Raw genomic sequence first — 12,533 nt, forward strand, 5'->3', positions numbered from 1 at the left:
TAAGGTTAGCCTTTTTACCAAAGTCAAGTGACTCCAGTTTTTGTTTTTGTTTTTTGGCTAAAATACATACAGGCCTACCTGAAAACAACCCTTTCTCTAAAAAATTTACATTTCTGATCTTTGACATTTCTTAACCTTATCTTCACAACTACAACATCTTCTTTTTGAAACCATTTTATCTCTGGATGGAAACTACGAAAGAGTGGGAAAGAAAGACCCGATTAATCAATTAATCAACAAACATTTGTTAAATGCCTAATGTATTCTAGGCACTGTTTTAGCTAAAAAGCAAAACAGTCCCTAACCTCAAAACGCTCACACATATAAGCCTGCACAAAAAATAAACAGGGTAGTTTTTTATTTGGGGGGTGGGGGCATGCAGTCGTGGGCAGGGATCCAGAAACACTGCATATCGAAGGGGGTACGTAAGCTAAGTTTTTCAGAAAACCAGAGATTCTAAGAGGCAGAAGGCAGAGGAGAATGTATTCCAAGATAACCTGTGTTCAAGTTTCTGCCCTTAAGAGATCACTGATGACTTTGGAGATCAGTGATGAGGCTGGAAGTCATAGTGCAGAGGGTGGATATAGGAGTAAAGGAAGAACAAGTATAGACAGATTTTTCTAGGAATCTGGCTGAGAAAAGGAAAAGATATATAGGAATGACAGCTTCACATAAATGGAAGCATCCACTGAGGATTTTTTAAGGAACAGGAGATGTAGACTTGTTTTTCTGGAGTAGGAAAGAAAGCAACAAATAAGGAGAAACTGAAGAGATGATTGTGGGGATGATCCAACAGATACTATGGAAGGGACTGGACCAAGGGTATGTGGTATTGGTTGTAGTGAGAAGGGTCAGGCTAGAGTCAGATCACAAGACAGAGCAGGGCATCATGCCAAGGAGTTTTAAGGTGAAGAGAAAAGAGAGCTCACAATAAATGGTTTCCATCTTCTCAGTTAACTATTAAGTGAGACTCTAAGCTGAGAGCACGGGGGGGGGGGGGGGGGGGGGGGGGGGGGGAGTGGACTTGATGAGAGAAACACAAGAGCTGCTTTGCTAAAGTATCTTTATGTTAAAACTTCCTAAGTAAATGCTTATATGTTAAAGGAAATCCCTTTCGAATGATGGAGCCATACCTTTTATGCTGCTGCTGGGTTGTTTCTTTAATGTAATTATCTCCACTATTTTCTGATATCACAACTATGAAAAGAAAAAATGTCCAGGATAAGCTCACTGTAGATCATCCCTTTCCCTCCACAGTGCGAGTTTCCTTCCACTGTTATTTACTTAAGTGCAATGCAACTGACAACTCTCATTCAGGTTAAAGACAATGAAATGAAGGGACAAACATTTCCTGATGTCCCAGGCGTCATGGGTTAAGTATCAGTATGCTTATTAATAGTGAAAATTAAAATCCATTAATGGAAAAAAAAAATCCTTAAGAGTTTTGAAGCAGCAGCATGATATAGTGAAAAGAGACTGGCTAAGTCCAGGATAGTTCAAATCTCACTTCAGGTATTAGACATGTGACCAGACCATGAGCAAGTCTCTTACCATTGCAGAGTTCCTCTTTTATCAAATAGTGAGAATAACTCTAAGTATTTGCATGAATGGCATATTTGGAGGGTCAAGTAAGATAATATATATGTAAAATGCTATACAGATGCTATTAAAATGCAATCAAACCACTACGTGTCATTCTAAGACCCTTTGGTCCAATCATGACATCAAAAGTAAAACTTACTAAATATTAAAGTTCACATCCCTTTGTGTAATGTCTTTAAAAGATATAAAAATCACTAGTCATGTTTTTCAAAAAGCATATGATTGAGACAAGAAGATTAAAACTTGCTTCATAAGTACTTACCAGACTTTTGATTTTTTGTATTCACTTGTAAGGAAATATTGTTTTCTGAAATTCTGTCATCATCTGATGTTGAGCTTTGCAGGTCACCTGTATCCTCTCTGCCTTTGGTGGATGTTAAAGGAGTTATTCTAAATTGAACATACAGAAATTACTGCTATGTACATGTTTACCAAAGGTTAATACACAGATTTTTAAAAAGGCATTCGGATAAAAAACCAGATAGATGAAGAATATACATTAGCCATATAATATTACAACATGTAGTTATATACTGGATGAGTAGCTCAAGAGTTTCTTCATCAATACTCATGCTATAAAAGTCCAAATTGAACAAGAGGTCCCATAAGTTTTTATTAGCCATTATTATAATATTAAATGTAATTATTTTAACAATTCTTTCCTTAAATTGGATATATTTAATTTTAATTCATGAAGCCTAGACTAACAGAAAATTATTATGAAACTGAACCTTTTCCAATACAAAGGAAAATAATACTGACATTCCTACAAATGGGTAGAGGCCTAGAAATTTATCCAAATTCTTTGAAGCTGGGCACATGTATCCTACACAGCTTCTATCACATCACTTCCTTGCAAAAATATATTTTTAAAAAGCTCAGTGAATACTATGTTATATACTATATTTTATGATGGAAACTTATTTGAACCTCTTACACAGTTTCACAGCAGGAACTCTTTAGTCTTCTATATGACTTTAGATGAATGCCCATTCTGTTTTATCCTTCAGATAAAAAGTACTTACCTTATGAGAATCATAGATCATAGGGCTGTGGACTTAGAGCTGAAGAGGCCTCAGATGTCATCCATATATCAAGCCCCCTTTTTCATATGAAGAAACTCAAGCCTACAGAGACGAAATGACTAGCTTTTCCCAGAAGTGGGCAAATATAGGGCCTTGCCAAGGCTCCCCAGGGAGGTGACAGAGCTTGGATACAAACCCAGGTCCCCTGTGTTTCAAACAACAAATACATAGAGAAAGATGAAATGGTAACTCACATGGTTTGGAATGTGTTCTCTTGAAGGGCTACCATTTTACTTTCTTGGCATAGTTTCTTGAGTTGGTCTATATGTTCCGGATTATCAGTACCCATTCCCATTGATAAAATTTCAGCTCGAACATTATATTCAATTACAGAAGTTTTCAAATCTGAAAGCTTGGTGAGATGAACCTCAAGTTGGAAAGACAAAACAGAAGTATATTTCAGAATCATGATGTTTAAAAACATTTTCGATTACTTTAGTGTACTTCCTGATTTTAGCTGAAGTGACTTATATGATAGAATACATTCACCAAAGACAATGCTGTAAGTTTGGCCTCTTCATTTAGAAAGTACAAGAGATTTCAGACAGACAAATTTATTTATCTGTTGCCCACTTCTCTCCAAAACTCTCCTTTTTTGATCCCCTTTCAATTTTTCTGACTATATCACAGAGAAAACCATAATTAGTTTCCAATAGTTTTGGTAGTTTGTTCATACACTAGATATCATACTTTTTAACCAAGCAAGTATGTGCCCTAACTCTGGGCCCTCTGGCAGCAGCAGTAATGGCTAAAGATAGATGTAGATTAGAGACTAGTACCAGGAAACCGAAGAAATGACATTAGAATCCCTAAATCTATGGGAATTAGTTTTTTCTGTATCTTAAATGTAAAACAAAACATAATATAAAATAGTCTTGAGAACAATTAATTTCCTACATTATTTTTAAGGAATTTAATTAAATTCTATATCATTTTAAGGAAAAAAGCCTAAAATTCACATATTTCATGGTTTCCAGTGCAGTACAATTTCTCAAAGTTTGACCCCAAAGAATCGGTTTGCAAATAAACCTGGATAAGAAGGCCTGACCTGAGTTTATTTAAGGAAGAGAAAGTCTTTCCCCAAAGACCAGTGAGCACAATGTACACTGATGTCTGACCTAAGAACAAAACTGGGGCACTGAAGGCAACAGCCTTTAGTTTCTTAGGTAAAAGTTATTGGGAGTCTGTATTAGATGGCAGCTACTGACTCTTCATAAACCACTGTTGACTGTGACTGACATAATTTCAGTCCAAATGAACAGTGAAGGAGTAGATGGAGGGGAGGCATTCTCCCCTTTGCAGTCCTAAAGGGTATACTGTTACACACTTGAAACTTATAAAGAGAAACCTGGGGGAAAGTATTTGTTGTATTTTTTCTTTAATTGATTTCATTTTTATAATGAATAATTTTACTAGTACATAGAAATTAAGCATCTTGTAGACCAAAAAGGTCAAATGAAATATTTGTAAAGCATTTTACAAACCTTGAAGTGCTATGTAAATTAGTTATTACTATTGTTACACTAAAGATTAAATGATCATGCTAAAGACTGTATACACAAAAGCTACAAGATAGAAAAAAAATGGACTGAAGACGGAGCATGTGTGCCAAAGACCATCTCTAGGGGTATGCTTTTTAGGAAGATATTTATAAAACTACATCTTTTGATCATTTGCTTTATCATTTAGATTTTTGTCAGAAACACACAAGTATAAAAGAAGAATCCACCAAAACTGAAGTTAGATTCTAGTTCATAAAGGTTCATCTTTTGGGTGAATATTGATTTTTGCTTCTCTTGTAAATACTGATTATATTCCTTATAAGAAAATGGCACACTTACCATTGGATCAATCCAAACTGTATTTCCTAAAGACAGTACTACTTTTGCCTCATGCAGTTTTCCTATAATTTTATGGTGAATATATCTAGTAACCTGAAAAATGTAAACATTATTTTGTTACATGTTACTTGAACGATTGATTCATAATGAGCAATCACAACAAAAATCCATATAGTAATAAAAACAATATTTTACATGTTCTGCTTAGGATTAAAGTCAGTTCCGTTCAGAAGATACAAAAAGAAAGTCACATAAATATATGCTTCATCAACACAGAAATTCATTTGAAATTATTGGAATGTTTTTGATCAAAAAAATTTCCACTATCTTTTAACAATGTTTTTAAACTTAAGTTTTAAAAAATACTTAAGTGTTTTTGCATTTCTTACTACCATCTTGTATTATCATCACATTTTTCCTTACACCACATTTTAAAATAGTGTGGGGTACAGTGAAAAAAGCACTGGCTGTGGAGAAAGAATTCCGGGGTTCAGATGTTACCTCTGACACTACCTTGCATGACCTTAGCAAGTCATTTAGCACTCATTGGGCCTCAGTTGCCTCATTTCTAAAATGAGAGGATTAGATCACATGGCATCTGAGTTCTCTTAAGAGCTCAAGAGCTATGAGGACATAAAAAACTCATCATCAGGTAAATGGCATCCTTGCCATTTATAAGAGAAAACTGTGGCAGATGAAGTGACTTTCTTCACAATTACACTGCTGATTTAGCTGCACAAGGGGGAACTAGCACCCATCAGTCATATATTCCAAATACAGCATTCACTACTTCAACTGGATCACATTCTCTCTTTTCAAGTAGAATGCTAATGAGACTCAAATCACACTGTTGTCAACATTTGTAATTCCATGCTAATAACTGCCAAGATTCAATGTCCTGCCAAAATGGCTGCCAGAGCAAAAGCAGATTTTTCAACATCAGTTCTTTGTTTTAAGGTTCAGGATACCAATAGTTTCATACAAGGAAACATATAGCATGTAACAAGACAGTGAAGCCAGCCCAATTCTGTATTGAAGGAATATACTTAAAATAAAGAAGCACAGTGAGAGAGGATGGCAGAAACAGGTCAAGTTCATTGGGGCCCTGGGTGAAGTGGGCAACCCACCAGCAAGTGGAATTTTGCATCCCAAAATAATAAAGTCTGGTGGGTTTTTATATGGTTCTTATCTGTAGTAAGTAGGACCAGGTATTGATTGAGATGAGGGGGCAAGATGCTTGGACCTGGAGACTTATTCATAGTAGAAGGAGAAGAAGAGAGAAGACTCCTGGAGAAATGGCAGCTAGGACTCAAACTCTCTGCCAGTAGAAAAGGGTCTTTTGAGTCTTACTGCCAATCTTACTCAGACAGGGGATTCAAACTTCCTCAGGGCTTCTTTGTTTAGTGAAGTGAAGACACTATTCAGGTCTTTACAGAAGACCACACAACTTTCACACAAACAGAAAGTTGAAATTTGTACCAGTCCAAGATAATTATCAAGAAATCCCATAAATTAAAACTAGGTACTTTCCTTCCCCTTATCAAATGGCACACTGGACAAAACTGAGCATTCTAATGATTCATACTTATCATGTTAATTACAAAGTACAATACAGCAAGTATTATACCCCAGAATTACTCAAAAAGTCAGCCCTAGAAGCTCTAAGCACTAAGAACGGGGATTGCCAATAAAACTACAGCCCATCCACAAAGTCAAAAAAACTGGTAGTTTCCCAGGAGGAAGAGGGAGGATAAAGGGATGGTTTCAGAAAAATCTGGGAAAATTTGTATGAATTGATGCAAAGTGAAGTGAGGAGAACCAGAAGAACACTACACAGTATCAGCAATATTGTATAATGATGACCAGCTGCCAAAGACTTAGCTACTCTCATTAATAAAATGATTCACAATTCCAAAAACCTCATGAGGAGAAATTCTATACAACTCCAGACAGATTTAGGGATCAGACCTGGAGAGCAGTTATTAATAAGATGATGTCAACACAGAATGAGGCAGAATGGACACTGGCCCTGAGATCCGTCCTTGGACTGTGCTGGTGAATATTTTTAGCATTGATTTAGAAAAAAGCACAGTTGGAATGCTTTCTGATTTTTACAGGTTTCCCAAAGTCAAAAAATAGATAGTACATACCTGGCATAAAAAAAGTTTTTATTTTAGGGTGCGGGAGGGGAGGGAAGAGCAGGAAAGAATTAACTGCAGTTTATCACCTTTAAATATCAAACTATTTTTATTCTACCCATGAAAATCCTTCTAAGATTATTTATGAAAAATTAAATTTAAATAAAGTAAATTACAATTAGCTATTTTTCTTCTCCTTCTTAAGTGGCACACAACAAAATTTAGCACTCTAATGATTCAGACTTATGTTAGTTACAAAGCACAATATAGTTACTGTACGTTGCTGCTATATTAATGAGATGTGGGAATGACAGCTCTTTTGCTCTCTGCTGAGATCTTCTATAAAAAATGAATTCAGAGATGTTTTCTGCATGGCAGAAGGTTGCCAAAAATCTGAGTGACAGCTAATTGGCATTTTATTATGGATACAAAAGCAAGAGTGTGTTGACAGCTACAAAATTTATTTCAAACACAGATTTCCAAACATTATTTTTACATTTTAAAATCATGGCTACTATACCAAATTACTAAGTACTTCTATTTAGAGAACTTTAAAAATGTAAAAACATGAAAGCATGGGAACTTACCTTTGGGTTCCATTCAATTTCATTGTCAATAGGTTTCACTCTACAAACAATAAATTCTACAGCTTGAGGAGGTAGATTTTGGAATCTCTGAGGTAGTTGAAGCAGCTGATGACTTTTGGCATCACTAGTCCTGCCTTCATCTATAAATTTTATGCGAACATTAAAAAAAAAACAATTTTCCTCTTTTTGGCTCATTTCCAAAACTTGAACCCTGTAAAAGAGAGAGTAGCTAAATATGTTTCTTCCTAAAATTAAATAACTTTTGCCCTAACTTAAATAATGAGAAGAAAAAAAGTCTTGAACTTTGCAAATTTAATCAATATTTTCAAGTATGTTAAAAGAAAAAACTTATTAAGTGCCTTCTAATTATACTTTATATGCTAGTATTGAAGGCAAACTCACAATAAAGTCTGAAAAGTCCTTTATTAATAAATATCACTTTTGCTTCTGGAAAAGACATAATGATCCACTACCCCATGGTTCCATCCACCATTCCTGCAAAGACTCAGGCCAAAATTTCTTTGCAGAGGCACCACTCCCTTACTAAGGGACAAGCAATATCTCTCTCACTTTTGCATAGAATTCTGTCTCAGAACCCACTACACAGTAACTCATCTAATAAAGAATTTTTCATTCATTAACATGCAGTCATCCAGTGTAGGAGGACAATCTCACATTTATATTTCTTGTCCCAATGTCTAGGTCACAGGGGTGGGGAACTTATGGCCTCCAGACCACATGTGGTCTGGGTGAGGAGGTTCCTCACACCTGGCTAGGACATAATAATGCACTTATATGTTTTTTCATTCACTCCTTTCTACACTGAATTCAACAGCATTATAGTTGTGATAATACAGCTATCCAGTATAGTTTAAACCTCAGTTCAAATTTACCACATGCTTTTACATTTCTTTGGATAAAACAAATTGGAATCTTACCTGTGAAAAATTGCTTTTTCATATAGTCCATACAATGCAAACTTCTCAACTTTTTCAATAGACATTTTATTACTGGATTCCTTAAAATATTCCTTCATTTCCATATTAAGAGTTGCATACAGATCCTTGCATTTATCAACTATGCGTCCAAAATAGTTTGTTGCATTCACAATATAGAAAGGTATTATCTGAAAGCATAACATCTATTTCAAAAGATCTGAGATTTTCCTAAGTGCGGCCCCTCCCTCTACCAATTAAAGTCACAATCTCTCTAAGCCTTAAGTAGATGAGTTCATGAGTTATTCATCATAAAATCATGGGTGTCTCCCTGCATGTAAAAATGGTGGCCAACCTTGTGGTGATGAGCATCTTTGAGCATAGCTAGGCTAGTCTTTGAATGACAGAGTCCATTATCAGGTATGTAGGTATATGTTTAAGTGTAAAGTGGAAAATTAGATAATTCCTTTTTTTTTCTTTTTGAGACAATCAGGGTTATGTGACTTGCCCAGGATCACACAGCTAGCAAGTGTCTGAGTCTACATTTGAACTCAGGTCCTCCTGACTTCAGGGCCTCTGCTCTATCCACTGTGCCACTTAGTTGCTCTGAAAATTGGATAATTCTAAGCAAATGATGCATCTATGTCAGTTTAAGTCATCTCTAGAAACTAAGGCCTTTATAAAATCTGCTTAACTTCTGAGACAGTGTGTGACTGGTGCACTTAAGCTTAATTAAGGGAATTACTCAAATAAACAAAACCCTATGCACTGTATTCACAAACAATAAAAAAGTTCTTTAAAAAGTTCACTGGAAGATTTCTGCCAACAGATTTCATTTTCAGATGACAAAATGCTTTAAAAAAAGAGTCAGGAATGAAACCTTATGCCCTCAGATATCTATACACAGCAAGAAGCAGTAAAGGTCTCACAAAAGAAGATAAATTTGACCTCTCAGGTTTCACTGTACTGAGAGGGATGGGACTCTTTCATTTGGCTATGCAGAAGTACACTTTAAACAGAGAGAACAGGATAAAAGAGACAGTGGAGTATAGTAACACAAATATAAAAGAAATTTACAAGGAGAAATAATGAGAGCAGAAGGTAGGATGGAGACTATTTGGATGAAGAGCAATAAAGGCAGAAAATTAAAGGATACTGTCATTGGACATGGAGCACCTGGACAGAAAGAGCAGACAGTCAACTCCATGACATCAGGGGCTGCCTTTCTTTATGTTTTTGTATCTTCAGGACCTGATACTATCTTACACAAAATGTGGGTGCTTTAATAAGTCAATTAACCAAGATTTGTTGGGTGTGGCAGACGTTATGTTTATTGATAGATGAAAGCTTATTGAGTTGAGTTCTAAGAACATATCACAAGCCTGGTACCAAGTCATGACACAAGAGATGAGCAGCTTCAATTAATTATCTAGACAATCTAAGCTTGTGATAATAACTTCATCCATCAAAATCGTGGAAGAAATAACGACAGGAACTGTTATTCTGTAACTGATTCTCACTGACAATGGAAGAGGCAGAAATGATGGACATGAGATGAGGCAGAGAGTGCGAACTCTTGGTCAGTTACTAGATGGCCTCTATGATCCCATTCATTGCTGATTCAGACATTCATTCTTTCATTTCACGACTCCAAATCCCTTTCCATCACCTTTACCTCTAGACTCATCTAATGTGTATGTATAAAGAAAAATTTTACTCATTATATAAAACATCCTGTTTAAATTCTTTAAAAATTTCATTATAAAGCGAAGCACTAACAATTCAAACAAAATAAAACCACACATTAAGCCACAAACTCCAAACTTATTCAGTTAGAACACTAATAACTTATGCGCCTGCCTTTCTTTACTTTTCTCATCTCCTCCTCCTCTAGGCACCTTTTCAGATTTTGCTGAACTTTTTTTTATAGCCAGTGGATATCTCCAATTCAGCCTCTGCTCTGCATCCCTTTCTCCTAACTTTTTCATTTTTCTTCGGTCTTTCTCCTGGTACAGCACCATTTTGCTGCTTTGGTGTACTGTGGTTTATTAAATTATTTCCCTAAATTCTGGGAATTTGTTTCTATGGTTTTTTTTTTTTTACTAAAACTACATTTAAGTGTGTATAAGTTATTATTCTCTCCTCCAAAAAAATTTGTGGGAAGGTGAGGAGAGGCAGAAGTGACAACTGTGTTTTCAAATATGTGACAAGGAAGAAATCTGGGCAGAATCTAACACCCTAAGATTCTGAGAGGTTTATAGGAGAGAAAGTGAATTCTAAGTCAGCCCCAATCAATTCCTATTTTACTTCTGGTTTTCTCTGTCATCAAGAACCATTTCTAGACTGAAAACAGAAAAAAGTGAATAATAGTGCATTAAAACCTAAAACAAAGGGTAAAGGGGCAATGAGCTGGCCTTGGTGGGTCATCTACATCCTAATGCCCAGCAGAGCTGGCAGAAGGGCTGGCTGAGACCCAGGCACTGATCACTAAGAACATAAGGGGCTCAGAAAATGAACAAGTCTGAATGTGCCAGTTTTTTAAAGGGGGAAAAACTGAATCTGAAACCATAGCCCAGCAAACTTGAATTCAAATTCATGGGAAAATTTTGGACCGCTATTATTAAAGGAGTGATTAGTGACCCATTACTAGAGGGAAGTTCCTCAACAGAAGCTCTTTCTCCTATACTGATATACTCTCAGGTGTGGTTAAAAAAAATCAGTAAATGAACATTCAGAAAAAGATGCAGTTAGGGGCTGCTAGGTAGTCCAGTGAACAGAGCACCAGCCCCAGAGTCAGAAGGACCTGAGTTCAAATCCCATCTCAGATACTTACTGTGCAACACTGGGCAATTCACTTAACCCCAATTGCCAAAAAGAGGGGAAAAAAGATGTATCATTTCCTGTTACATCCCTAAAGTACAGGTCAACAATCTACAAGCATTAAATAACTGACTGCTCTGGGCTAGGCACTGGGCTAAATTAGGAATCCAAAGATAAAGGAAAAACAACTCTTGCTCTTAAGGGGTACTCAGAGTCTAGTGGAGGATACAAGAGGCATATGAACATGCAGATATCATATATAAAGTACATGCAAGGTAAATCTTAGTGGGCAAGGCAGGGAGAGAAGGGAGAGGGATGGGAGGCTTGAGGAGAGAAGACAAGGTTGGAGGCTTAAAGCTGCCCTGCTAAGTTGGATAATCAATTAGGAACAAGAGGGATGTATTAGGAAATGAAATCATGTAAAAACAAAGTTGTTTTTTTTTAAATCACTGGCAAACAAAGTTCTTTATATTGTTGTTGTTTAGTCATTTCAAATGTGTCTGACTCATCCTTGACCCCATGTGGGGTTTTCTAGTAAAGATACCAGAGAGATTTGCCACTTTCTTCTTCAGCTCATTTTACAGATGAGGAAACTGAGGCAAACACGGTTGTGATTTTCCTAGGGTTACACAGCAAGTAAATGTCTGAGGCTGGATTTGAACTCACAAAGATGAGCCTTCCTGACCTTCAGCCTGACACTCTATCCCCTGCACCACCAAACTTACCCTAAGGTAATTCTTAGCTTACCTTAATATATCCAGTTGTTGGCAGAGTTTGGTCAGATAATTTCCTTGGTGTGTCTATTTCTGGGTTAATATTATGTCGATCTGGACATATTCTTTTATCTCTTGAAAAAAGTCAAGATTACATTCTTTAAATACAGAATGAAAGCAATTATATGAGCATGTAAATGCCATTTGGAATAATTAATCGGGATTACAAGTGAAGAGAGGAAAGAATTTGTTTTAAAACCATATAAAATAGGTAAAAAGAAATTAGAGATCTAGAAGAAAGATTGTTAAGTATGAAAGTATGAAAATTTGTGATTATCTATAAAAAAAGCAATTTTATGCTGACCACAATGTACAGCCAACACTGAGGTACATGTCAGTGACTGAGATGGCTGTTGACTCTGAAACTGACAGACACGCAGCATTAGTTATTACTAATACATGACACAATTTACTATAGAATGATGTTATTAGTTACATGGAGTTGATCCTGGGTTTTCAAATGCAGTATTGGTTATCCAAATACTTTGTGCAATCCACCTCTTTTTTCCCTCTCTACCACAGGGCCAAAAACAAGCTAACCGTCCTATTTATTATGAGTATCTAAATAAAATCTGTTGAGAAGCTAGTGGAAATTTTCTTAGTACTTCCTTTTGGCCTTTTCTCCCACAACTATGATGAAGAGAAGCCTGCTACAGTGGAAATAGCAATGACTCAGGAGTCAACTACTTACTGCCTGTGTGACCTCAGGGAAGCCACGTAAACCCCCTAAGCCTCAAACCCTGCATCTGTAA

General features: G+C 36.2%; 1 protein-coding gene across 10 annotated transcripts in view; it reads right to left on the reverse strand.

Moving 5' to 3' along the window:
• TDRD12 (tudor domain containing 12) overlaps positions 1-12,533 on the reverse strand; it is an 84,279-nt gene that overhangs the window by 4,507 nt on the left and 67,239 nt on the right. For all 10 annotated transcript variants that reach the window (XM_072632062.1, XM_072632064.1, XM_072632065.1 and 7 more), the window contains 8 exons: positions 11,756-11,855; positions 8,192-8,379; positions 7,254-7,464; positions 4,529-4,621; positions 2,882-3,054; positions 1,865-1,992; positions 1,134-1,197; positions 79-192 (listed from right to left, as the gene is read on the reverse strand). In XM_072632062.1, the coding sequence (XP_072488163.1) occupies positions 79-192; positions 1,134-1,197; positions 1,865-1,992; positions 2,882-3,054; positions 4,529-4,621; positions 7,254-7,464; positions 8,192-8,379; positions 11,756-11,855 (1,071 nt within the window). The remainder of the gene's footprint in view (positions 1-78; positions 193-1,133; positions 1,198-1,864; positions 1,993-2,881; positions 3,055-4,528; positions 4,622-7,253; positions 7,465-8,191; positions 8,380-11,755; positions 11,856-12,533) is intronic.

The sequence above is a fragment of the Notamacropus eugenii genome, chromosome 1, assembly GCF_028372415.1.
Source record: "Notamacropus eugenii isolate mMacEug1 chromosome 1, mMacEug1.pri_v2, whole genome shotgun sequence".
Taxonomy (NCBI): domain Eukaryota; kingdom Metazoa; phylum Chordata; class Mammalia; order Diprotodontia; family Macropodidae; genus Notamacropus; species Notamacropus eugenii.